At 50.0% G+C, this 26572-nt stretch overlaps 2 protein-coding genes across 2 annotated transcripts; both read right to left on the reverse strand.

The window, feature by feature from the left end:
* Positions 1 to 2013: 2013 nt before the first annotated feature.
* Positions 2014 to 6706, reverse strand: KCNS1 (potassium voltage-gated channel modifier subfamily S member 1). The gene is made up of 3 exons (XM_039248534.1): positions 6626 to 6706; positions 5144 to 6172; positions 2014 to 2484 (listed from the first exon to the last, which is right to left on the reverse strand). Exons 1-3 carry the CDS (start codon positions 6704 to 6706, stop codon positions 2014 to 2016), a joined length of 1581 nt encoding a protein of 526 aa, XP_039104465.1.
* Positions 6707 to 15278: 8572 nt separating this feature from the next.
* On the reverse strand, positions 15279 to 20664 carry LOC120242592 (WAP four-disulfide core domain protein 5-like). The gene is made up of 4 exons (XM_039248453.1): positions 20580 to 20664; positions 15968 to 16108; positions 15735 to 15875; positions 15279 to 15333 (listed from the first exon to the last, which is right to left on the reverse strand). The coding sequence occupies exons 1-3, from the start codon at positions 20662 to 20664 to the stop codon at positions 15736 to 15738; spliced, it is 366 nt and encodes a 121-aa protein (XP_039104384.1). The 3' UTR covers positions 15279 to 15333; position 15735.
* Positions 20665 to 26572: the final 5908 nt, after the last annotated feature.

Genomic DNA, 26572 nt, shown 5'->3' on the forward strand with positions numbered 1-26572 from the left:
AAGGCCTCCCAGAGCCCCCACTGCCTAATTAACGATTCACCTGTACAGTCACCCTCAAAAAAGTCTTCTCGGACCCCCATTAATGGTTCCTGCTACACTGCGTGCCTGGAGTTCCCTGGACTTGGCACAACTCACTATTACACAGTTCTGTGATTGCTGGATTAAAATCCATCTCTCTCACTAGTCTATAAGCTTCATGAGTATATATAGATTTTGTTCCCCGTGACTCTTGAACCTAGTGCTCAATGAATCAGAGGGCAGGTGTGTCAAGTAAATATGAGAAGTGGCAGGACTACCACAGAGTGTGTGTGTGTGTGTGTGTGTGTGTGTGTGTGTGTCGGGGGGACACTATGGGGAACTAGAGGGTACATGCCTCACCCAAAGGCATTCGAATTAAAAAAGTATACTAAAAATACTGTTCAGCTAAATAAAACACGTCTGCAGGCCACACATGAAGTCCCACCTGTGGGTCTTCCAAATGAGATTTGTTGAATGTTCGAGTGAAGAATCTACAGGGAAATCGCCATAAAAGCCTCATAAAGTCGGGAGGAACGGGGATCAGAACCAGACACCTGCTGTTGGGCCATGTCCACACCCTTTCAAGGGCAAGGCCGCTCTCTGGTCATTTCCTCTTCCTCCCCAGCGCTAGACACACAGCGTGTGCTACGAACTGGTGTTCCATCAGCAAATGTTCACTAAGCACCTACTCCTCACCAAGCTTGGGTTCAACCACACGTCCTCCATGCCGAAGCACAGCGGCAGGGGGGGGGGGGGATGGGGGATGTGAAGACAGCCGTGGCAAGGACAGTACAGTGATGGGTGTTCTAGAAACAGTATGTGAGTGGGGCTACGGGAATCCTTCCTCCCCAAATGCCTCGGCAAGTAGAAACGCTTCGGCAGGTGAGTATGAGGGATATGCCCTCAGCAAGGATCAGGGGCCTGGAGCTGCTCAAAAGGAGAGGTGTTTAGCATCTGCCTGGATGGTAACTCAAGGAAGGGCTGGAGCCCTGTGTGGTGGGAAGAAGGGAACTGCCAAAGTCAGACTGAGGAGAACGGGGGTCACCAGGTGTCCCTGCATAGGAGCGCCTTGCCACCAACATTTCAGAGCTCAGCTGGCTTTACATCAGTGAGTCCCTGCTGAATTTGGCTTTCATCTCCCCCCCGGGGCACAAACGTGACCATGTGACAGGTGGGCTGGGATCTGGAGATGGGGCGTCCACCCCCCACATCACATCCTAGCACAGCTGGGTCTAGACCTCAGGCCACAGGCCAGGACCCCTCAAGTCTGTATCTCAAGCCAGCCCTGGCGGGGAGCGGCAAGACCGTTGCTTAGCAAAGCTTATACAGCAGCTAAGAAAGCAGCCCTTCTTCCTTCCTCCCAGACCTCACTGAGAGCTGACTCTTATTAGAATCTCATGGAAAAGGACCACAGCTGACATCCAGTGCTCCTACATCTGAACCCACTGTCCGGTCCTTTCCCTAGCCCTGACAGAGGGTCTTCTCAGCATCCATGAACCTCCCTAAAACCACATGCAAGCTTCGGGAGGGTAGAAGAAAGACAGCATGGAAGGAACACTGGTCTTGACTGACCAATGAGTCTGGATTCCAAACTTGACTCCATTACTTCTAATCAGGAGACATTTGGGTGAGTGGTCACATGCCTCTGAGCCTCAGTTTCCTCATCCACAAAATGGGGATAATTCTCATCCTCCAACACAGGGCTGAATGCGATAGGGCTGACAGACAGGGAGTGTTCACAACCTGTTAGCATCCTTTTGACTTTCTCTTTAGCACATGCCTGCTTCACAGTAGCTTGGAAGTTCATTTATGAAGTTTCTGGGCTGTCCTCCAGGCTCGCAGAACCTAGAGCGATGCTACCCCAGCCTGGGCCTTTAGAGGAAAGGCCCCAGATCCTGAGCAGTCACGCCACCACGAAAAGATGTAAGCAAGGAAGGATCTCTGCCATTTCAGCTCACTGCAGGGATGTGGGAAGGGGGACACTGAGCCCTGGCTTTAATAAACCTGAGGGTCTGGAGGCCCACTCGGGGGCTGGACCTCCAGGTCAGCAGACCTTCCCCCCTCGGAGGTCTCGTGGGATGTGTCCAGAGACGCCTCTGACACCCCAGCCACGCTGCTCAGTAAATCCTCAAACCCCCGGGGGTCGCTGTTGCGCACAGCAGCCTCCAGAGCCTTCTGGCGCCGGTAGAAGTGAGAGAACTTGTTGAAGATGATGGTGATGGGGAGCGCCACCACCAGGATGCCCCCGAGGATGCAGCCCGAAGCTGCCAGCTTGCCAACCACCGTCACGGGCACCACGTCCCCGTAGCCCACGGTGGTCATGCTCACTGTGCCCCACCACCAGCAGGCGGGGATGGTGTCAAAGCCCACGTCCTCCTCCTTCTCGGCTGTGTAGGCCACGCCGGAGAACACGGACACGCCCACGGCCAGATACAGCAGGAGGATGCCCACCTCGCGGTAGCTGTGCTGGAAGGGAAGGCAGGAAGCCAAGTCAGAGCTGTGTGGGCTCACAGACCTCGTATGGAGCATATGGGGAAACTGAGACCCAGAGAGTAGGAGGGGCAGGTCCGAAGTCACACAGCAAAGGAGAGCAGGTGCCAAGGTCCAGGTCCCTCAACTCCAAACTAAGATCTTTCATTTACAAGAGGCAGCCAGCTCGCTGGGAGCAAACACAGGCCTAAGTTCTGTTGTCCAGGATGCCCACTACGCCATCGCGGCTCCTTCCAATGCAGGGGGATCTGGTGGCACCGGCCAGTGGGTAAGAGCCTGTGGCTTTCCCATAGCTGCAGAACCAGTCTGTATTCCACAGTGCAAAGGATTGGTGTGATGTACTTTTGACTGGTCTATCTCATTTCTGACAAATACAAAAATACGTTCAGCCCCTCAAGAAAGCTGACGGGATACACGTTCCTGAACGCACCTGTCTATGGGTATATATATATATGCTCTGCCCTGAGGCCAAGCGGTGGTTCTCAAATAGGGCAATCTGCTCTCCAGGGGACATACGGCAAGGTCTTTTTTTAAAAAAAAATTTGTAAATGTTTATTTATTTTGGGGGGGAGGGGCAGAGAAAGAGGGAGACACAGAATCCAAAACAGGCTCCACATTTGAGCCTGATGCGGGGCTCGAATTCTGAAACCGTAAGATCATGACCTGAGCTGAAGTCAGACACTTAACCGACTGAGCCACTCAGGTGCCCCTATGAAAAGGTCTTTAAGCATTTTTGGTCATCCCCACTGGGACAGGTGTGCTAGCTGCATCTACTGGATAGAAGCTAGAGACACTGTTAAACATTCTACGATGCATCTGATAGCCAACCCCCCTTGCAACACATACAACCAAGAATTATCTCCCCTCAAATATCAATAGTGCTAAGGCTAGGACTCCTAGCCTAGAACTAGAATTCCCTAGTCCCAAACTGTAATGTGTGGAGGAATCATGCTGGGATCTTGTTTAAAAGGCAGAACTCAATTGAGTGGGTCTGGGGTAGGGCTGGAGATTCTGCATTTCTAAGCCAGTTCCCAGGTAACAGAAAGCTGCTGTGGGTCAGAGGCCTCGCTTTGAGTAGCCAGGCTGTCATGTGGAGTCTTACACCTGTGTCTTGGCCTCTGGCAGCCTCCATCAAAATTCTTTCCCCCTTGCAGAAAATGCTGGTGGCATCGGGTCCTGGCTCCCTGCATGGCTGGAGGCAAGGCAGACAGAGCTCTGGGGCGAAGGGATCTTCCCTGGACAGATACCAAGTCCCCTGTGCCTGCCCACTGGCCCGGCATTCTGCCCACGTCACCCTGCCACACCCCGCTTCCTGGCTGCCTTGCGTCTAGGGCATGAAAAGGGCTTTAGGAAGCCATGGGTAGAAGGGGTTTTCTAGGGGTCCGTAGGAGGGCTGCACGGAGCATTAGGAGGAAGGGCAGGAGGTGACGGAGTCAGGCACAGCTGGGTTCTTCTCTGGGCTCTGCAACTGACTCACTGAGGAACTCTGAGCCCTCCTGGAGCCTCAGTTTCCACATCTGCAAAGTCGTGACAATAACAGTTACCCCAGCTTGAATCCCTCATAGACTCCACCCCCTGATACTCGGGATAAAATTCAAAATCCTGGCCCAAGAGTCCATGGCCCTTCAGTACCCTGCCCCTCTCACCTCATCCACCTCATCAACGGGCAGCCCTCCCGCCCCGCCCCCACCCCCACCCCAGTGTTCATCCTGTTCTCTCTCCAGGCCGTTGCCCAAGCTGTTCACATTTCCTCCATCTCCACACCAGGCGAAGTTCACCCTTTCAAGGTGATTCACCCCAGTGCAGGGCCCCGCAGAAGGAGGGTGCTCAGTAAATTGCAACCAGGCTTTAAAAAGCCAACCTTCCAACCTCAGGTTGTTCATCTACGGGAAGGGAATAAATAACCGCATCTTCCTGAGGAAGTTGTCCTGAGAACATCGATAATGGATGTAAAACTGGCACAGAATTAGCACTCGCTAAGTGTTAGCTCTGGAGCTCCTGCTAGACTTGGCCTGTCAGGGGTGACCTACAATATCGGTGCCCCCTGACAATGCCAGAGGAAAGGCTCAGCGGGGAAGCCAGGTAGCATCCTGCTGTGCCAATTTCTGCACTATGTACCATCTGACATTTGACAGATCAAAACTGACCTTTGTCTTATTTTTTTAATTAAGAAAATTTTTAATGTTTGTTTATTTTTGAGAGAGAGACAGACTGTGAGCAGGGGAAGGGCAGAGAGAGAGGGAGACACAGAATCCGAAGCAGGCTCCAGATTCTGAGCTGTCAGCACAGATCCCCATGTGGGGCTTGACCTCACAAGCCATGAGATCATGACCTAAGCCAAAGTCGGACACCCAATACCGACTGACTCATCTAGGCGCCCCAACCCGCCCCCCCCCTTTTTTTTTTTCTTAAGAAGAGCAAACCTCTGCCTCGGTGTTCAGTTTTGACCTCTGGGAAAGAGCCCTCCCAGGGCTGCAGGGAAGGTCAGAAAAGATGTGAAGTGTCCAGCCCTGTACCTGGCACAACGAATGTCGCCTGGACCCCGCACGGTCGTAAGTTCACCTGCTAACTTGCCCTTCTCCCCCCTACATCTCCCCACATCCCCCCACCCCCTCGCGGGCCCCAGAGGCCCTACCTTGAGCGTGGCGCCCAGAGAGCGCAGCCCGGTGGAGTGGCGCGCCAGCTTCAGCACGCGGAAGATGCGCATGAGGCGGAACACCTGCACCACCTTGCCCAGGTCGCCGAGGTCCTCGCCGCCCCCGCCGCCCCGGTCGCCAAGCGCCACGCTGGCCAGCAGCGTGAGGTAGAAGGGCAGCACGGACACGATGTCAATGAGGTTGAGCGGGTGGCAGAAGAAGTTGCGCGTGCTGGGCGCCAGCAGGAGGCGCGACGACACCTCGAAGCTGAACCAGGCGATGCAGAAGTACTCGAGGTGCCGCAGCACCGGGTCGTCGCGCACGCCTTGCGCGCCGCGGCCCGCGGCCACCGCGGCCACGGCGGCGGCCGCCTCGCGGGCCTGGTACTCGGGCAGGCTGTGGATGCACATGGCGGCGATGGAGGCCAGCACCACGCCGATGGAGACGCAGCTGAAGAGCTTGCTGGGCAGCGAGTAGCCGGGGTTCTCCATGGTGAGCCACAGGCGGCGGCGCAGGCGGCCGCAGCGCGCGGCCCCGTAGCGCGCCAGCTCGCGCTGCACGTCGGAGATGTCGTCCGGGCACGGGTCCACGCTGCTCGGCGTGTCGCTGTCCTCGTCCCAGTCGCGCGGCCGCGCCACGCGCCGCTCCAGGTAGCGCGCGCGGCAGCAGGCGGCCAGCGCGCTCTCGCCCAGGCCCCAGTAGTCGGCCTCCTGGCCGAAGGCGAAGACGCACAGCTCGTCGAGCACGTGCAGGCGGCCGGTGCGGTAGAAGTGCAGCAGGCCCAGGAAGAAGCCCGGGTGCCGGTCGAAGTAGAACTCGCGCGCCGCCGCGTCGTAGTCGTCGCACAGGCGCCGCGCCTGCTCCTCGGACGCCGCGGCCTGCAGGCGGCCCAGCCGCGTGCCCGGGAAGCGCGCCAGCGCGCGTGCGCTCAGCCGCCGCCGCACGCCGCCCACGTTCACGCGCAGCGCCTCGTTGCTCCGCCGCCAGGGCACGCGGGTGCCGGGCCCCGGGGACTCGCTCACCATGGCCTGCGGACACGGGGAGGGAGGGGTACGGAGGGTGGGGGAGAGTGTCCCCGGGCCCGCCTTCCAGAAGGCCGGGTTCAACCCCCCTGCCCCCCTCCACCAGCTCGGGTGTGCAGAGGCCGCTCGGGGGTGTCAAGTACCCTCTGCTCTCAGACTAGGGTTTGAATGCCCCTCATTCCCCTGACCCAGGGTCTTTGGCCAGATCACTGAGCCTGCCGCCCCCCCCCCCCCAACCCCATTTCACTGGCACAGAACAAATGCTGAGATCTGTCTTGGGGGCTTATGAAAGTGACTGAGTGGCAGGATGTCCTGGCGCCCCAGGGGGTGCTCAGATAGGATGTCTCCTTTTCCCAAACTTGGATTTTCATATGCCAGGAACTTCCTGTGGGATCTTGGACACACCAGCACTCTGAAGCTCAGTTTCTTCCTCTGCAAAATGGGAGTGGTAATGCTAACTCCCCACCCCCGCCCCAGGAGTGTTGGGAGAATCCTTTTAGACCAGTAGTTCTCAAAGTGTATTCCCTGCATTCGCAACATCAGTACCACCAGGGAATTTGTCAATGATGCAAATTCTCAGCCTGCTCTAGACTTACTGAATCAGAAACTGTGGGGATTGAGTCCAGCAGTTTGTGCTTTAACAAGCATGGAGAGTGACTCTGAGGCACCGTGAGGCACCGTCAAGTTTGAGAGCCGTTGGCTTAGACCATTTAAGGCATCTTTGGAGTCAGTCAGAAGGAATACTGACTCTCTTCTGTGACCAGAGGCAAGTCATGTCACCTCCATGAACTTCTGTCAAGAGGAGATAAAAATATCCACCTCCAAGTGTCCTTAAAAAGATGAAATGAACTATTGTCTTTATCAGGCCTGGCTCCCAGAAGGGGCTCGGTTAATTATCCACCTGTTTCACTGTCTCCTGGAGTCAGCCAAACCTGGGTTTATCTCCATCCCTGGTACACCCGGGGCCTTGAGGAAGATGCTTTTCTCAATTTCCTACGCAATGCCAAATGCAGACAACCAGGAACCTACCCAAGGCAGGCCACAGGTCTAAAGGAGCTTATGGAAAGTGCTCGGCCTCAGTTGATACCAGAAGATGTTGGATCCTTCCACTGCACATTGTCTCCAAACTCTGCTGGGCTAGTGACTCACATCCTGATCCTCAGTAATCCCATCTGCACCACCTCATCAGCAATGCCTGCTTCCCAGGGTGGAATGTACACCACTGAGCGGCTGGCCTGGTGCCTGGCAGGGAGCCAGGTAAGGTGCCCTTCACTTACCCTGGGCTTGGTGTTAAGCTGATCGGGATCAGGGTTGTGTCCTTACCTCCGTTACTTCTGTGTCCTCAGGCCAGTCTCCTCTTGCTCTGGGCCTTGGCTCTCTTATCTATAGAGAACAGGGAGAATAGCAATAGCATTTAGGGTGAAAGGTTAATCTATGTGCAAAACCCCTGGAACACAGCTGGTACTCAGTAAATGTTAATCCTTTGCAATTTCTTCTGGTCAGAGCTGGATTCAAATTCTGAGTCTGCCATTTACTGACTGTTGACCGTGAGGGGCTCCGTTCTGAGCTTCAGTTTCCCCATTTGTAAACTGGAGGACATGAGACTTTCCTTGAGAGGTTATGAGGGGTAACTATAGCAAGATGTTTAGGGGCAACATAGCCCTTGGTTCATAATCCGTGCACAGTAAATACCTGGGCTATGGTTACAGCTCCACTCCGACCTCCGTCGTGGCACTGGGTGTCAAAGCATGAAGCTTCTAACCTAGCTGCATCACCCATTAGCTACATGACAGTGGCCAAATCCCTTCCTCTCTCTGGAACTCACTGTCCTGCTCTATGATACTGAAATCATAAACTCAGCAAACCTTCCCTAACAAGAATCTGAATATCAGTAAGAAAGATTAAATGACTTGCTCAACATTACCCAGCTAGTCCATGGCACAGTTAAGGTTGGCAACTAGGCTTTTCCCTTTAAGGCTCTCCCCACAAACTTATTTTGTGCACCTACTATGTGCTGGTCACTTGGCAGGGCTCTGTATACACTTCACTCGGTTTAATGCCTACACCAATCCCACCAGGGAGGTTTTCTAATCCCATTTTACAGATGAACCCACAGGACCGACCCCAGAGCACCGCCACCACACTCACAGCACTCCCTCTGGGCTGGAGGGGTTCTCATGGAGGGGACTCGGGCTGGGCACAGAGCAGCGCCCACCGCCCCTCCTCCCCCTGCATTGCAATCTGCAGCCCCTGCCCCTTACCGGGCCACGCCCCTCCCCGCGGGAGGTCCTTTACCTGTCAAGGCCCCTTCAGGGCGCCGGGTGCTTCAGTCCCGGAAGGCTCTGTGGCTGGGGAGCCGCTGGCCAGGTCGGGCTCATCTCTGTCCCAGCGCCGCCGAACCTCGCTGCTGCCGGAGGCCACGCTGCTCCCTCCTTCCCTGTCTTCCTCTGTCCCCCGCGGGGGAGGCCACATCGATCGCTGCCGCTGCCGGGGGGAGGGAGGAAGACTGCGGGCTGTCAGAGGCAGTGGTTTCTATTCCTGACTCGATTGGGTGGAGATGGTGTCTGGAGGAGACTGGGCCCAGGACATCCCCCTCCCCGCAGTCAGGGGCCAGGAGAGGAGGGGTCATTTAGGAGACTAGGGTCCTGCTAGGGAGGGATTTCAGCCGGGGTTTGCCTTCAAAGGAACAACAGCAGTAACAATACCTTTCGTAATTGCGTCCTTGATATGTGTCAGACCCTCCGCTTCAGGTGACTTTTCCAAGTCCTTCCTGCAAACTTGGAGAAGGACAGATGAGGCTCAGTCACTGGTGCAGGTCACTTAGCTTGGTCTTGTGGACTTTAGATTAGAGCTGGGGGTGGGGGCGTCGGCCTTAGGGGACTGGAGAGGGTGGCCTTATCCCCCAGAGCCCCCTGGGGCTGTGAAGCTTGAAACAGGTCATTTTGCCCCCCCAGAAGTTCTGTCCCCGCACCTGGCCATGGGTCCCTGATTTCCACCTTCCAAGTGGGTTGATAGGGTAAGGGAGAACTGTGCCAAAGAGCTTTGTCAAGGTTGTGTAATCCAGAGCGCCTGGCCGGCTCAGTCCGTGGAGTGTGTGTCTTGATCTCGGGTTGCAAGCTCAAGCCCCGTGTTGGATGTAGAGATTACTTAAATATAAAATATTTTTAGAAAGAAAGATTATGCAGGGCGCCTCGGTGGCTCAGTTGGTTAAGCGTCCGACTTGGGCTCAGGTCACGATCTCACGGTTTGTGGGTTCGAGCCCCGCGATGGGCTCTGTCTGTCTGATAGCTAGCTCAGAGCCTGGAGCCTGCTTCAGATTCTGTGTCTCCCTCTCTCTCTGACCCTCTGCTCACGCTGTCTCTCTCTCTCTCTCTCAGAAATAAATTTTTAAAAAACATTAAAAAAAAAGAAAGATTATGCAATCCACAAGCATTTATCAAGTGCCTACTGTGTGTCTGGCTGGAGAGAGGGTGCTGGAGACTAGGACCTGGGTACAAGAAAGGATTTCTACTTCACATATACTAGCTTTTATTATTAATAATCATAATAAGCAGGATTTTTTGAGATCTTCCTTGAGCCTAGGGTACTACAGGCCCCATCTCATTTATGCTGCAGATATATCTATGGATAGGTGCTATTATTATTGAAAGATAAGAAATGCAAGGCTTTGGGACACCTGAGTGGCTTAGTTGGTTAAACGTCCAACTTCGGCTCAGGTCATGATCTCACGGTTCATGAGTTTGAGCCCTGCATCGGGCTCTGTGCTGATAGTGCAGAGCCTGGACCCTGCTTGGGATTCTGTGTCTCACTCCCTCTGTGTCCCTCTCCTGCTCACACTCTATCTCTCCCACAAAAATAAACATTAAAAAAATTTTAATAAGAAATGCAAGGCTTTGAGAGTGAGGTGACTCACGCGAGGTCATATGGCTGACTTCTGAGACCTCTAGAACAGAACTGTCCACTAAATAGTCTGTGAGCCACATACATAATTTAAATTTTTGTGATAGCAATTAAAAAAAATTAAAAACAGATTAAATTAGGGGCGCCTGGGTGGCTTAGTCGGTTAAGCGTCCGACCTTCGCTTAGGTCATGATCTCGCGGTTCATGGGTTCGAGCCCCACGTCGGGCTCTGTGCTGACTGCCAGCTCAGAGCCTGGAGCCTGTTTCAGTCTGTGACTCCCTCTCTCTCTGACCCTCCCCTCCTCACGCTGTGTCTCTCTCTCTCTCCTAGAAATAAATAAAAACATTAAAAAAATAAAAATAAAAAAAATAAAAACAGATGAAATTAGTTTTAATAATACATTTTATTTAATGCAGTGTATCAAATTAATAGAATTTCAACATGGGGTCAATAAAGAAATTACTAAGGAGGTATTTTACATTTTCATTCTTGTACTAAGTCTTGGAGATCCAAGATATTCGTTTTTTATTGCTGTGTAACAAATTACAACACACTTAGCAACTTAAAACAATACAGATTTATTATCTCACGGTTCCTCTAGGTCAGAAATCTGAGCACAGCATGGCTGAATTCTCAACCCAGGGTCTCACCAGGTTGAAGTCAAGGTGTGAAGTCAAGGTATCAGCCAGGGCTGTGGTTGTCATCTAAAGTTCAGGGTTCACTTCTAAGCTCACAGATTGTTGGAAGCCATGTCCTTATGATTGCAGGGCTGAGGTCCCCCTTTTCCTGCTGGCTGTCTGCTAGGGATCACTCTCAGCCCCTAGAGGCTGCCTGCGGTTCCTTGCCACGTGGTCCCATGGGCAGTTCACAACAAGGATGTTTGCTTTCTTCCAGGCAACCTAGAGCGTGGACTTCCTCTTCTGTGACCAGCCAGAGAGAATGCACTGCTCTTAGACAACTCACCGGCTCAGGACAGGCCCTCGCAGGACTCTCCCTTTCCTCACTGAACACATTTCACGTATTACATCTACACTCAAAGAGGAGGAGATTATACAGGGGGGTAGGGTCACTGGGAATCATCATAGAATTCTGCCTACTATATCCACGTACAGTAAATCTCATTTGGAATGATCACATTTCACATGCTCAGTAGTCTCAAGGGGCCAGTGGCTACCATACTGGACAGTGTAGCTCTAGACTTTACCACTTCAGTTCTTCCCTCAGAGTAAGGAGTTAGAGCAGGAAGTTCACTGTCAACTTGCCCAATTCTCTCATTTTACCAACAAAGGAAATGAAGATCTGCAGAGAAGCAGGTCTCCTATTTCTTGGCCTAGTACTCTCTCCGCAGCCTTCACTGCCCCCACTTAGGGGTACCCTCTACCCTGGAGTTGGAGCAATCGCTTCCAAAAAGAGAAAAGACAGACCTATTTCCCAAGGGCAGAAGAGATTGAAACTAGGATCTGGTTTCATCCCCAGATCATGAGGGAAGTAAATGGAGTGTTGGATGAATTCATGAATGATAGAAGTGGGAAGAGGGGCATTATGGGCCTCTGAGGCTAAAGAGGGTATCCACACCCATTATATTGGGCTGTGCCCCCAAATTCTCCTTCAGTCCCTGGCCAGAAATGACCATCTGAATCCATGAGGTTTTACCCTAAAGAGTAAGTTTGATGTTGCATAAAGTGCAGAAATGTTTGTACTTAAGTAGACTGGGTGAGTCAGGCAGCTTCTAGAATGTATCCCAGTGATGTCTGCCTCCTGGTATGCGTGCCCTTGTGTAATCCCTTCCTCTCGAGCATGGGCAGGATTTACTGACTTGCCTCTAATGAACAGAATATGGCAAAGGTGAGGGAATGTTGCTTCCAGGATTGGGTAACGTGAGATTGACTTCCTGCTGGTTTTGGTGAAGCAAGTTGCCGTGCTGGAAACGCAAGGGCGCAAGGGCACCTTCTGGCCAACAACCAGCTAGAAACTGAGGAAATCAGTCCTACAGCCCTCAAGGGGCTGAAATGTTGCCAACAACCTCATGAACTTGAAAGCGATCTGCAGTGGAGATTCACTGAGATCCCAGCCCTAGCTGGACATCTTTATTTCAGCTTTGTGAGGCCCTGAAGCTGAGGACCCAACTAAGTTATGCCTGGATTCTTGACCCACAGAAACTATGAGATAATAAATGTGTGCTGTTTTAAGCTGCTACACGGGTGGTAATTTGCTACACATTAATAGATAATGAATTCAGTGGGTTTGTGTCCTGCCTTTCCCACTAAATCTCTGTGGGATCACAGGCCAAGTGATGTCTCTTGGATTCTTATCTTCCTCATCTGTAAAATGGGAACAACACTTACCTTTCAAGAACATGGCAAGAAGTAACACATACTGTCACCCCTCCATGAACACCTCTTCCTGCCTTTCTTTACCCAGCATAGCAGTTATGATTCACCTTAGCTGCAAGAATACAAACTGAGCCGTGGTAGTTTAACTGGAGGGGAGGTGGCTTTTTTCAGCAGTCCAGGGACAGCTGTCCACGAGTGGTACTAAAGACCCAGGTTCCTTGTCGCTTCCTCCTCCACTGTTCTCGTGTGGTCCTCATCTTTGTAGCAGGTGAAGCCCACACTTTGCCCCTATCCCCTCAGATCCCTTTTCCACTTTTGTGCACATTGGCTCCCGGGATGCTTTCCCTCCCAACATCTAGAATCTGCAACTCTTTGTCAACGGGCTTTCTTAAGCCTCCTGCAGCTTGCTATGCCACACACAGGGAGGGCCTGAGGTGCCTGGGAATCTTTTTAAGTTTATTTATTTATGTAAGAGAGAGAGAAAGAGAACGAGCTGGGATGGGGCAGAGAGAGAGGAGGGCAGAGGATCCAAAGGAAGCTCTGTGCTGACAGCAGAGAGCCCGATGCAGGGCTCAAAGCCACGAACTGTGAGATCATGATCTGAGTCTAAGTTGGACGCTTAATCGACTGAGCCACCCAGACACCCCTGAAGTGTCTGGGAATTTGTGTCCTCCATCCCATAGGTATTAACTGGTGACTGAGGGGTAGAGAGGCCTAAATGCTCCAACTCCCTTGCTCTGCGGGACAACTCTGAAGAGTCACTTACTCTCATCTCTCGACCCCCCTCCCCCGTGAGACTTTACTTGTTGTCACACCCTTAGTGGCCTCTTTCCCTTTCTGGTATACTTCTCTGCTCCCAGACCCATGTTTCCTGGACCATTTCCAAAGCACCGCCGTCCTATGAATCTTCATCTAAAGATCTGCTTCCAGGGAACCCACTTAAGACCATCACTTATCTCAGAGGCTCTTCTTGTCCAATGGGAATAACAATGCCCACCTTTCTCAGGGCTATGGGGTGGATGAATACGATGATGGTTTACAGTGTGGGGCATAGAATGGACACTCGCTAAAGAATAACAATCATTATCTGAATTTGACAAGCCCTCACTGCTATAAAGCAATAATGAACGCCCTCCCCCTCCCCCCGCCCCAGATCTCACTGGCTTCCTATCACAAACATTTATTTGGCTCTTGCAAGTTACAGTCTTGACAGCTCCTGCCCCAATTATCCTTCATCCTAAGACCGGGGGCTTCTGGGCAAGTGCTTCTCATGGCAGAGGGCAGAGTCTCCCAGAAGCCTGGTGCCTTGCCTTGAAACTGGCATGCTGTCACTTGCACCCACATCCCATCAGTCCTATGGCCAAGCCCTAACTCCCTGGGCTGTGGATGTCCACTCTCCCCTAGGGAAGCCATGGTAACAGTGCGGAGGGCAGGGCCGTCCATGGGCAAGCAGCACAATGTACTGGGTTATCTGTTCCAACCACCTGAATTTATAGATGAGGAAACTGAGGCCCAGAAAGAAAGGAAATATCCAAGCTCACAGGGAGTCAGTGACTTACAGATTATTCTCCTCCCCCTTCTCTCTTGGACTTTACCATATATCCATACAATTAGCATTTGTTGCTCTGGGGTCAACAGCTGGGCCATTTGAACCCCATGAGAAGGACCATGGCAGAGAGGAGGTAGAATTCTTTCCCTCTTCCGAGGGGCAAATAGAATCCCTGAGTGGTGATTCACCTCTGACCACGCTGCCAGGTTGAGAGAACAAGGAAAGAAGACCCAGGATTCCCAACTTAACCTGCACAGTTGACTGCTCAGCCCCAGATTCTTTTGGGACACAAAAGGAAACCCAGCAGATAAAATAGGGAGAACTTTGCCTGCCTTCTTCCCCTCCCCAAAATGAATCTTGGGTGAATGGGACATTCAGGAATCCAGCTGTCTGGGTCTAGGAATGTCCCTTAGCATGACTGTCATTTCCTCATTGACCCCCTTCCCCGCCCTCTTAGGCCCTGACTATAGACCACCCCTTGAGAAATTGAGGTGAATGAGGTGTCCAATGGGAGACACACCCTCCCATAAATAATGACATCCCCACCGTTCAAGCAACATTCTCCAAATGTGGAGCAATTCGAAATGACTGGAGGGTATACCTGGATGCAAAATTATACAACTCAGTTACCCCAGGAAGGAGGTCACAGTTCAGAGATTTGTGTCTTTAACATAATCTGCTCATTTTCATTTACAACACAGAGCAGACTTTAGGCAAGCAGTGTTGGTGGGTGGCAGCATCTAGGTAGAATTTAATACCATTATTTAATACTGTGTAATCTGACAAGATTTGCTTTAATGGAATTTAGCCGTTTTCACTGCATCTGCTTTTACAATTACATTTAATTTGTGGCAAGTGGTCCTGAGTATCCCATTTTTATAGTGATGATATCAAGCTTTTCTTCTGAAATAAATTTATATACAAAAGTGAGTCCACTTAAAGAAAAACATCAGATACATAGTACAGAGTACACAAAGATACGGCAATTCTATTTTGCCAGAGTGGTGAAAATTGTGGAAAGGGGTATGCGAATAGGTAATGTCTGGAAAACTCTGCTAGAACATAACTTCCTGGTGGCTAGGCTGCCTGAGGGAGGGGTTAGGACCCCCCCCCCAAAAGAGGGGCCTATCTGAATTGGGCATTTTAGGAGAGACTGTATGAAGAAATTGGTGGTGGCACAGGATGATACGAATCTATCTGTGCACCTTGACTCTGGGGAAGACAAACAAGGGGTGGATGGGAGGTGAGAGCAGATCAGTGCTCATCAGAAGGTTGGAGCTGTGGCCAGCCGATAGTGCTGTCTGGGCGGGGTCCCAGGCTCCCCCCATCATCAGCTCTTCCTGCTAAGAACCCCATTTCTTGACAATCTGAAACCAGAATTAGCCTGAGGAGAGAGAAGGAAGGGGTTACTCCTCCAACAATAAGACTCTGGGTTCTTTAGAAACTTTCATCCCCCACCAACCCCCTGAGCTCAGCCCTGGTGGCCTCTAAGGCAGGATGGCCCTCCTTCACAAGGGCAAACCAAAGCTCAGAGCTAAAAGTCTAGGGTTGTGGTCCAGGGGACACAGTAAGGACTGCAAGAGAACAGAGGGTGCCGGGTTCCTCCACGGTCCTAACGGGGACCCCTCCCACCCCACCCTCTTCCCCAGTTCTGGTGTGGACACCCCCAGGCCTCTGGGAAGGTGGGTAACCGGTTAGGCTTACTGAACTGGAAGAACATCTAAGCGGGTGGGGTGTGGGGGGCGAGAGCGGGAAAGACCCTGCCACGCATGCGCAGGGACGTACCTCACGCAGGGCTGCGGCAGTCACGGCCGCACGCGCCCAGACAGCACCGAGCAGAGCCCTTGCAGTCGGAGTCCGTGTGACATAGATGCTGTATGGGGCTGAGGCAGCGCAGGCGGTCCTCGGGGCAGCTGCCGGGCTTGACTGCAACACAGGGGCCTGGCTGAGCCCTGCCTTTGCCCAGCCCCGGGGCTCCGGGCTTGGGGGTCCCCCGCAAGGTGGAGAAGGACACTTACCTGAGATCTTATGGACACACTGGCGGAAGCAAGATTTGTAGCAGCATTTCATCCTTGCAGGACACTGGCTGTCGTCCATGCAGTGGTCAGGCACCGAAAGGAGGCAGGGCCCATCGTCTGGGGGGCAGCCCCCAAATTTCTCTGGAAGAGAACCCCCCGAATTCGCAGCTAGAGGCAGTCCGGAGTCACGTCCTAAAGTGCCCACCTGGGAATCACAAGATCTGAGTTCTCAACCACTTACTTCTTTCCTGTCCTTTGGGAATCTGTTTTTGTGTTTTAGGGCCGGGGGGTGGACTTGCTTTTATTTTTATTTAAAATTTTTATTGAGGTATAATCGACATAGCATTATATTCCTTTCAGGTGTATGCTGGAGGCCGAGCCGGCTCCAGCAGGTCCAGGGGTCCCTGAAGGGTGGACGGTGTCGGCGAGAGAGAGAGTGAGAGAGCCCCGAGATTCTTTCTGATCACCAGGCAGGCATCTCTGTCCTGTCGGTTTTGGTGTCTTTATTTATAGGTTAAATGATAACATGACATCAGAAAAAGGAATTTTTACAATGGATAACTCTTTGTGGTAAGATGCTTTGAAAAGTGTACAGAAGCAGGTTTTACAGAAATATTCTTGCAGAACTATTCCAATTATAGTGAGGGTTAAGTAAATCTTATAACTAGAGAATTAGGGTATTCTTAGTAAAAGACAGGATACATATTTGTTCCAAGTTAATAACGCTAAGGTTAGGTCATAGGTTAAGTGTATAGATGGGCTAAGAGTCATTCTGTCTGGCTCTCAAATGAATGTTTCTGAGTTGGTTAATAAGTTGTTTGTGGAAACCTATTTGTTGCTGAATGTGTGAACACCATGGAGGCCCTAAAAGTGTCAGCCTTTTGTTTGTGGGTAATGCTCTAGCTACTCTTATCTATCCTCATCCCAGCCACCTGTAAGGGAGGGTGTTTGCAGAAAGTAGGCCTTGGGGAAGGGACTGCCATCCATCACCAATTAGAAGGAGGTGTAAGTATTAACTTAAAGTTCTGCCCTTATCTGTACCTTAACTCTAAATTAGGCTCTTTGTCTCAGGGCCAGGCTCAGTTGTAATTCTTGTGTTCTTAACCCCCTAAGTCTTGGATCTGCAAGGCCCATAGGAAGAGCCTTTTGACAATCATCCATAGAGCTTTCATCTAAAATCTCTCTTGTAAAGGCAGGAATATGCTTTTCCTTATGAGGTATCTGTGTTCAGAATATTGGTCAGATATGGAATATTGTGAGGCCTGGTCAATACCAGCACAACATGAGCCAGTAGTAACAAGAGATACCAGTTTTCATTTCTCATGGCAGGAGCTGTGAAAACACTGCCATTTCCTTGCTGTGACTGCCATCAATAGAGGCTGGTGCGGCTCCCGGCAGGTGTACAGCAAAATGATTAGAGATTTGTATACATTGTGAAATGATCACAACATGTCTAGTTAACACCTGTCCCCACACATAGTTACGCATCTTTTTTCTTGTGATGAGAACTTTTGAAACCTTCTCTCTTGGCAACTTTCCAGTACGCAAGACAGTATTATTAACTATAGTTACCACGCTGTATATTACATCCCCAGGACTTATTTCTCTTATACCTGGAAGTTTGTACCTTTGACTCCTCTTCACCCATTTCACCCACCTCTCACCCACGCCCCCTGGCAACCACCAATCTGTTCTTCGTATCTCTAACCTTGGTTTTTTGTTTAGTTTTGATTTTTAGATTCCAATGTGGGATCATACAATATTAGTCTTTTTTCTCTGGCTGATTTATTTCACTTAGGGTAATGCCTTCAAGGTCCATCCACATTGTTACAAGTGGCTGGCAATGGTTTTTTGTTTGGAGGGGGCTGTTTGTTTTTGGGGTGTGTGTGTGTGTGTGTGTTTTGTTTTGTTTTTACTGCAAGCGTCAATGTTCTGTCTGTGGAATAGGAAGCTGAACTCCTTCCTCCCAGGGCTGGTTTGAGACTCCAATGACATGAAGGACAGGAAAAAGTCAAGTTCAAAATCTCCAACTGGGCCAACAGGCTGTGGCTGGTCTGGGGCTGCCCCCCACCTCAGCCTCCACACTTTTCCATTTGGGGCTCCTGCTCTGCTTCCAGCTGCCTCTCTTCTCAGAGAACTTGCTTCTTTGTGCTCTCACCTACACCCCATACACCCCTGCCATCAGGCCCCTGCAGAAATGCACGGCTCCTCCTGGGGAGACCCTAGTCTCTGACCTCTGACTGCCTAGGTCAGCCCTCTCTCCCACCCCACACACACCCAAAGGAGCTTTCCTTCCGAGCTTGTGACTCCACATCTATTCGTCTCCTTCTCTCCTTGACTGGAAGCTATGAGAATAGACCACCTAGTCTAAATAGGCTATAGCACAGCCCTTCATGCAAAACACCAGTGGCTCAGCGACTATTTGAAAGAAAGGATTTTGAAGGGGGTCCAGCATCAGGACAATGTCAGCTGCTGCCAGCCTGGGACGTTGTCACACATCCACAGTCAGCCACAACTGCACTGTGGGCTTGTCCTGTTGCAAGTGTCATTGTTTCAGGGATATGTATTAGCTCTGACTGTAAGGTGGTCCTCAGACGGCTCTAGAGTGTTTTGTCCCAGAGCTTATTCAGCCATTTTTCTTGTTAGGATTTTTGGGCCATTTCCAGATTTCATGCAGAAGGCTTGAATCCGTACATTCTTCCATTGAAAGGGAGAAAGCAAGGGTTGACAGGGCAGTGACTGCCCAGACCCACAGGGGCCTGGGCTAGGACTCGGAGTCCTCTGAGAGCCCACCACTGAGTGCTGTAGAGGATAGAGCCCGGCCCCAGGCCTTCACTTAGTCTAGCATCTGAGAAAAGGTGCAAGAGCTGGATCCGGTGCTGTGTCTACCTTCCCCCTCCGGCCCCTGACTGGATGCTAGCCACATACACAGTAGGCACCTTGCTCACACAGTAAGTGCTCAAAACTGACTTCACTGGCTTGGATTGGGTTGTCTTATACTGAATTGCTGCCCCCTGCTGGAGAAAAAACAGCTAGTGTGTGGGGGAGCCCCCTACTTGGATTAGCCCCTCCTCCCCAGGCTGAGGGTAGGCAGGACCCTGGGAAGACTCTGAGGTCCCTGGGGTAGCCTTGGGGAGTGAGCTGGGAGAAGCTGTCCGAAGTCAAAGAGGGAGCGCCCTGTGGGCTGGGGGTGAGGACCCTATCATACAGCCAGGAGAACTTCTAGGTGGAGGGACCAGGAGCTGAGACTTGAGGAACAGACAGACCGGAAGAGAGGGTCAGAACTGGCATTTCAAGTGGCTCAGTTTTGTCATCTGCCAAATGGGGATAAAAATAGTCCCAAGTCTCTCAGCATCTCAGTGAAGAGGAATGTGGTGAGGACACATGAATCATAGCCAACAGGGGTCTGACCTTGGAACTTGCTAGTGCCTTTCCCTCCTCAGACTGAGGTCTCTGAGCACTCTCCTCCCCAAGCCCTGCCTCTGAGGAAGGCAGACGTTAGGCTAGAGGGGGCAGAGAGAAGGGAGGGAACTGCTCTCCAGGACGTGTGGAAGAGGGAACCTGTCCACATTACTGTCACCTTCCCCCAAGACAGGGCCAGGGACACAGAGGTGTATGTAGGTCACAGTATTCCAGTCCCAGAAAGGCAGGAGGCGGAGACCTCGGCCAGGTGGGGAGGCACCTGTCTAGCTACTCAACAGCCCCATCTTCCCCCACCTGTTGACAGGTCAGGCCCAGCGTTCTTGAGGAGGCCAGGGAGGGGGGGCCAGGAAAGAGAGGTAAGGGTGGAGCTTCCTACCAACAGATCTCAGAAACCATACCCCTGCCTGGTTTGAGGGTCCCTTGCACAGATTGGGCTCTGGGACAGGAAGGACCCGAGAAAGACAGAAACAAGATGGGTGGGGGCCAGACCAGTCACAGTCTTGTTAGCCACAGAAGATGACAGAAAGGGTCATCTCATTGCCACACGGGCCCACAGATCCTAATACCTCCGTGGAGACAGTGTGGAAGGGCAGGTACCGGCAAGTGTGCTCCCCCCACCCCCAGAGATACAGAGATGTATGTTCACACATGTACAGATGCACAGACACACACATGCGGCCATGCCTAAATATACGTGTGCAGATACAAATTTGTACGGACAAGCAGGCGCAAAGATACACATGCGCACACACACACGCACACACACATCTCACACTCAGATGTGTAGACCAGCACCGAGAGACTGGCATGGAGACATTTACAGCTACAGACAGGGCAGGCTGGCAAGTGCAAAGGTGTACACACAAGGCATGCTGAGGCCGGAAGCAGCAAGAAACGGGCATACACACACACACACACGCACACACACATCTCACACTCAGATGTGTAGACCAGCACCGAGAGACTGGCATGGAGACATTTACAGCTACAGACAGGGCAGGCTGGCAAGTGCAAAGGTGTACACACAAGGCATGCTGAGGCCGGAAGCAGCAAGAAACGGGCATACACACACACACACACGCGCACACACACACACACACTGCATTGCCTGCCTTCCCCAAACCCTCACTGTCCCCAGAGAGGTAGGAGCTGCCTCATTCTCAGAACAGAGAAACCTACCCACACTCACCTCCCTTCCTCCTGGCCGAGGCAGCAGGCAGCTGGCTCCCCAAAGCCAGGAGGGCCACCAGGAGGAGAAGGCTCCAGGCCCTCATGTTTCTGCTGCCGGCACTTAATAAGGCCGGGGGCCAGGGGCCCCTAAATGAACACTTCACAGCTCCGGGGAGGCCAGAGCAGCTGAGTCAGGGGAGCAAAGACAGGAGGTGGCCGCAGTGGCACCTGTTTGTCTCGCCCTGGCCCCACCCCCTGCCCAGAGCCCCAGTGCAAGCACGCTTGTGCAAGAACCAAGATGGGTGGGAGCAGGTGCTGGGTGTTAGGGGCCGGGATCCGGTCCTGCCTGTATTGCTGACTGGGGCTGAGACCTCAGGCAAGTCTGCTCCCTCTTCAGGCCTCGGCTTTTCTCATCCATCGAAAGGATGTCTCAACAGATAATCCCCTTCCTGGCTCTCGAAGGTCTTGAAGCCCCAGCAATGGCAAGGTCTGAAGCTCAGAATGGCAAGAAGGAGGTTGCAGAGTTCTGGATGCCTAGGGGGAGTTGGGGTTCAGGTCTGGCAGGCACAGTGAGTGAGGGCAGCTCTGGCCTCTCCTCCTGGGCTTCTGTGGATGGGAGAAAAAGAGACCTCCCGGCCTTCGGTGACGTCACCTCCGGTGGCCTCTGGTAGGACCACCCTCTGCCCAGGGCTCAGTTGTCAGGGTGGATGTTGGACTGTGGTTACTGGTCACAGCACATGTAGGTGGCTTCTGGGCCTCTTTCCCCGGCCCTGAGAGATCCTGAGCAAAAAAAAAATCATCACGGCCAAGGACTGTGCTTAGATTTCACATTATTTGGCTCCTGTAATTTGTGGAAGAGGCACGGGGGCTCAGGGTCTTAAAGAGCCCCAAACCGACACCCCCACTGAACCATAGTATCTTACCAGGACTGCAGGGAATCAAGATCATCGTTGTCACCCTCCCTCTTGAAAGAGGAAGAAACTGTAGCCCTGGGATGGGCGGGGACTGGCTCAAGAATCCACAGTTAATTCCTAACTAAGATGGGACTTCTGTCATTGCCTCCTCACGATCCCCATCAGTCACTGGGCCTTGGGAGCAAGGCATTACTTCATCTCACCCCGAGAAAGGAAGAGGATATTCCATTCAACCCTCACAGCTGGGAAGTTCTTCGTTGGGGTGGTTTTTTTTTTTTTTCAAGTTTTTTAAATCCTTTATTTACTTGAGAGAGAGAGAGAGAGAGCCAGCAGGGGAGGAACAGAGAGAAAGGGACACACAGAATCCGAAACAGGCTCCATGGCCCCCAACATAGGGCTTGAACCCATGAACCATGAGATCATGACCTGAGCCAAAGTCAGACACTTAACCGACTGAGCCACCCAGGCGGCCCTCATTGGGTTTAACTAGAATCCCTCATGCTGTCTTCTAAGCTCTCAGGAAAAGAGGGAGGGGCCCTATGTTCTATGGTCTGATGTTTCTTTTGGAACAGGAGAATTTTATGGGACTATTTTTCCCCTGATTACGAATTACACATATATATTGAAGAAATGCTTTTTCAATTAAGATGATTTTGTACATATTTTCTTGTGTCATGAAGTATCCTCCAATATCATCATTTTTAATGATTACATGGTATTTTATAAGACTGATATGCTAAAGCATAGAGTTTCCTATTGAAGAACATGGATGTCCATTTTTTTCCACTCAAAGCTGTGACAACAACATTTGTGTATACATTTTGAATCATCTCTATTTTCTTTCTTTTTTTTAAGTTGTCATTTTTTTAAAAGTTTCTATTTGAGAGAGAGAGAGCATGAGTGAGTGGGACAGAGAGGGGGAGAGAGAGAGAGAATCCCACGCAGGCTCCACCTGATAGTATGGACTGGAAGCAGGGCTCTAGCTCACCTGATGTGGGGCTTGAGCTCACCTGAGGCGGGGCTCAAACTCATGAACCATGAGATCATGACCTGAGCTGAAGTCAGATACTTAACCAACTGAGCCACCCAGGCACATCTCTATCTTCTTAGGGTAGATTTGTTAAAGTAGAAATTCTAGGTCAGCCAAAAGGTATAAACTTCTAGGTATAAAATAAATAAGTCCTGGAGATATAACATATAGCATGGTGGTTATAATTAATAATATGGTATTGTATATTTGAAAGTTGCTGAGAGAGTAGATCTTAAAAGTTCTCATAAGAAAAATGTAACTACGTGTGGTGATGGACGTTAACTAGGCTTATTTTGGTGATCATTTCACAGTACATACAAGTATCGGATCATTACATTGTACATTAGAAACTAATATAATGTTATATGTCAGTTATACTTCAGTGAGGAATCTCAAAACCAAAACCCAGTTTTTAAAAACCCAGACAAACAAACAAACAAACAAAAAGAAATGCTAGGTCAAAAGGAGTGATTGCTGGGATGCCTGGGTGGCTCAGTCGGTTGAGCACCGTCTTTGGCTCAAGTTATGATCTCACAGTTTGTGGGTTCAAGCCCTGCATCAGGTTCTGTGCTGACAGCTCAGAGCCTGGAGCCTGTTTCAGATTCTGTGTCTCCCTCTCTCTGCCCATCCCCCACTTGTGCTGTCTCTCTCTGTTTCAAAAATAAAAATAAAATAAACTATATTCCAATTTTAGTATATGTGCTGCCGAAGTGAGCACTAAAATAAACTATAAAAAAAAAAAAAAAGAGGAGTGATTGCTTCTTAGGTTTGGAATATTCAGTCAGATTGTGTTTCAGAAAGATGTAAATGAATGTGGGAGCCACTGGTGCTCTGAGGCAGATATCTCTTGCTTTTGTCCGTGATATCTCTTCCTCTGGTGGAGTCATTGCTCCCCAGTCCTGTAATTCTGGTTGGCTGTCTGTCACCAGATTCTTCCCCCGTCACAGATGAGGGCGTTTGACTCAGGCTTGAGTAACTGGAGTCTTCTCTTACCTGCCCGCCCTGCTATTCAAATCCTGAACAGAGAAGGCAATGCTAGAAAGAGAACAGGCAGTGCTAAAATTCAGGCAGGATATTCAGGCAGGATATTAAGAGAGAAGTATATAATATCTTTACCAATGGGAAAGTATCTCATTTTAATTTACCTTTCCCTGAAATTGGTGAGAGAGCATTTCTTCCTATGTTTATACTGATCGAGTGTCTGTCTTCTCTTTGGAATCTCCTGTTTTTATACTTTGCTCATTTTTATTGGGGATGCTTTTATTTTTATTATTGAGTTGTAAAACTGTTTACATATTAGGGACACTACTAACTTGTCCCACACAAGTTAGCCAAGTGGTTAGCCAAAGCAAACGGGAGTCAGGCAGACCTGGGTTTGAATCCTATTGCCACCAGGTTCTAGCTGTGTGACTTTGGACAAGTCACTTAACTTTTTAAAACCTCAGTTTACTTTTCTATGAAATAGAGATAATATTCATTTTACAAGGTCATTCTGAGGATTGAATGGGATGACCTTAATAAATGCAAATTTAATCCCATCTTGTAAATACTTGTTTCCTTGATTTTGCTTTGCACCAAAGTTGTATTTTATTTATTTTTTATAAGTTTGTATTTACTTATTTTGACAGAGAAAGAGAAAGCATAAGTCAGGGAGGGGCAGAGAGAGATGAAGAGAGAGAATCCTAAGCAGGCTTCGCACCATCAGCACAGAGCCTGATGTGGGGCTCGAACCCATGAACCGTGAGATCATGACCTGAGCCAAAGTTGGAAGCTTAACCAACTGAGCCACCTAGGTGCCCCTGTACCAAAGTTTTAAATTTAGCGGGGTAGGGGCACCTGGGTGGCTCAGTTGGTTGGGTGTCCGACTTCGGCTCAGGTCATGATCTTGCGGTTCATGGGTTCAAGCCCCATGTGAGGCTGTGTGCTGACAGCTCAGAGCCTGGAGCCTGTTTCAAATTCTGTCTCCCTCTCTCTCTGCCCCTCCTCCATTCATGCTCTGTCTCTCTCTGTCTCAAAAATAAATAAACTATAAAAAAATTATTTAAAAAAACCAAATAACTTTAGGAGGGTAGTCAAACCAGTCTTTTCATGTATATTTTCTCCCTTGGTTTTTATGCTGAAAAAAAGTCTTTTTGACTCTGGTATTTTTGAAAAACATGTTAATTCTTTGATCCATTTGACTTTTATGTTGACATAACATGTGACATATGGAAATGCCTTTTCTCTTAGGTTATTAAACAGCTGACCTGGTATCATTCAGCAGATAATTCAAATTTTACCTTTGACTGAAAATGAGAAATCTATCAAAAACTCACATCTTATATGTAACAGGGGCCCTTAATGAGTTTTCTATCCTCTCTCCTTGGCTATTTAGTCCTGAGCCAGTGCTTCTTCTTTAACTGTCACTTCACAACACATTTTAGTGACTGGAACCTTTCATTCCCTTCTGTTAATCTACTTTTTCAATTGTCCATCGTGCAAGGATTCCAGTCTTCCATGTGAACCTAATCATTGTTTAAGTTTCAAAACCAAATTTGTTTTTTGTTAAACACTTTACCATAAACATTTCCAAAGCTACACACACAAAAACCAGTAAGTACTTTTATGAAGCCCTGTATACCCAGATTCAATAGTTACCAGTTTTCCCAGCTGTGTTGAGATACAAGTGACATATAATATTGTGTAAACTTATGGTGCCCAATGTGATGATTCGACACACATACATACTGCAAAAGACATACCAGGATTAGACTAGTTAGTACATCCTCTTCCTCACGCAATTACAATTCTGTGGTGGTTGTTATGGTGAGAACATTAAGTTTTCGTTTTCTCTTTTGTATCTATGTGAGATGATGGATGTTAACCAAACTTACTGTGGTCATCATTTCATGATATACGTAAGTTAAATATTATGCCGTAAGCTTAAACTTATATTGTGCTGTATGCCCATTACATCTCAATAGAACTTAGGGTTGTGGGGGTTGCAGGAAGGAGAGTGAGCACTATCCAGCAAGAGTAAAGAAAACTTTACTCTCTTGGCAACTTCCAAGTGTACAATAGCTGTAGTCATCATGCTGTATGTACATTAGATCCCTGGGGCTTCTTCATCTTCCACCTGAAAGCCCCAACAACTGACATTCTCCAACACTTTCTGCACGTAGACCTCAACCCCTTAGCCGGCAGAAGTATTTTTGTTTAATGTTTTTGTTGATTTTTGGGAGAGAGAGAGAGAAACAGAGGAAAGCTGGGGAGGGGCAGAGAGAGAGTGAGACACAGAATCGGAAGCAGGCTCCAGGATCTGAGCCATCATCACAGAGCCCAGTGTGGGGCTCGAACCCATGAACTGTGATATCATGACCTGAGCCAAAGTCAGACGCTTAACCAACTCTAAGCCACCCAGGCGCCCTAGAAGTATTTTAAAGTAAATTCAATGCATCTCACATTTTATCCTGAACTACTTGAGTATATGCATCTCAAAGAAATAAGGACATTTTCTCCCGTAATCATGATACTGTTGTCATTCCTAACAAAATTAACAGTAACTTCTTACCATCTACTATTCTATTTCTTTCTATTTTTCTTATTGTCTCAAAAATGACTTTCTTTGGTTGATTTGTTTAAATCAGACTGCAAACGAGGGGCACACACCATGTTGGCTATAACATCCTGTAAGTTTCTTTTAATGTAGAACATTCCCTCCAACTCCTGCGTCCCCTCTCCTTTCCCTTTCTCTTCCTTCTTCTTCATGGTATTTATTTGTTGAACACAACAGGTAAAGTGCCCTTTAGTGTGTCTCACATTACTTCCCCGTGATAGCTTTCAACATATTCCTCGACGCTTTGTATTTCCTGTCGATGGGCATTAGCTTTAGAGGCTTCTGGGGTTTCAGGCTCAAATGTCAAGTTCAAATGTCAAGAGCACTTCACAGGTGATGCTGTGTGCTTCCTGCCACATCACCTCAGGAGGAACCCAGGCCTCGCCGACCACTTCTAGTGTGCAGAAGACAGATGAGTGCCCTAGAGGCGGTGTGTCCTAACACTCCCACTGAAAAGTTGTGCTTTCCTCCTT

Source organism: Hyaena hyaena, unplaced genomic scaffold, assembly GCF_003009895.1.
Source record: "Hyaena hyaena isolate Hyena2069 unplaced genomic scaffold, ASM300989v1 scaffold_312, whole genome shotgun sequence".
Lineage (NCBI taxonomy): Eukaryota > Metazoa > Chordata > Mammalia > Carnivora > Hyaenidae > Hyaena > Hyaena hyaena.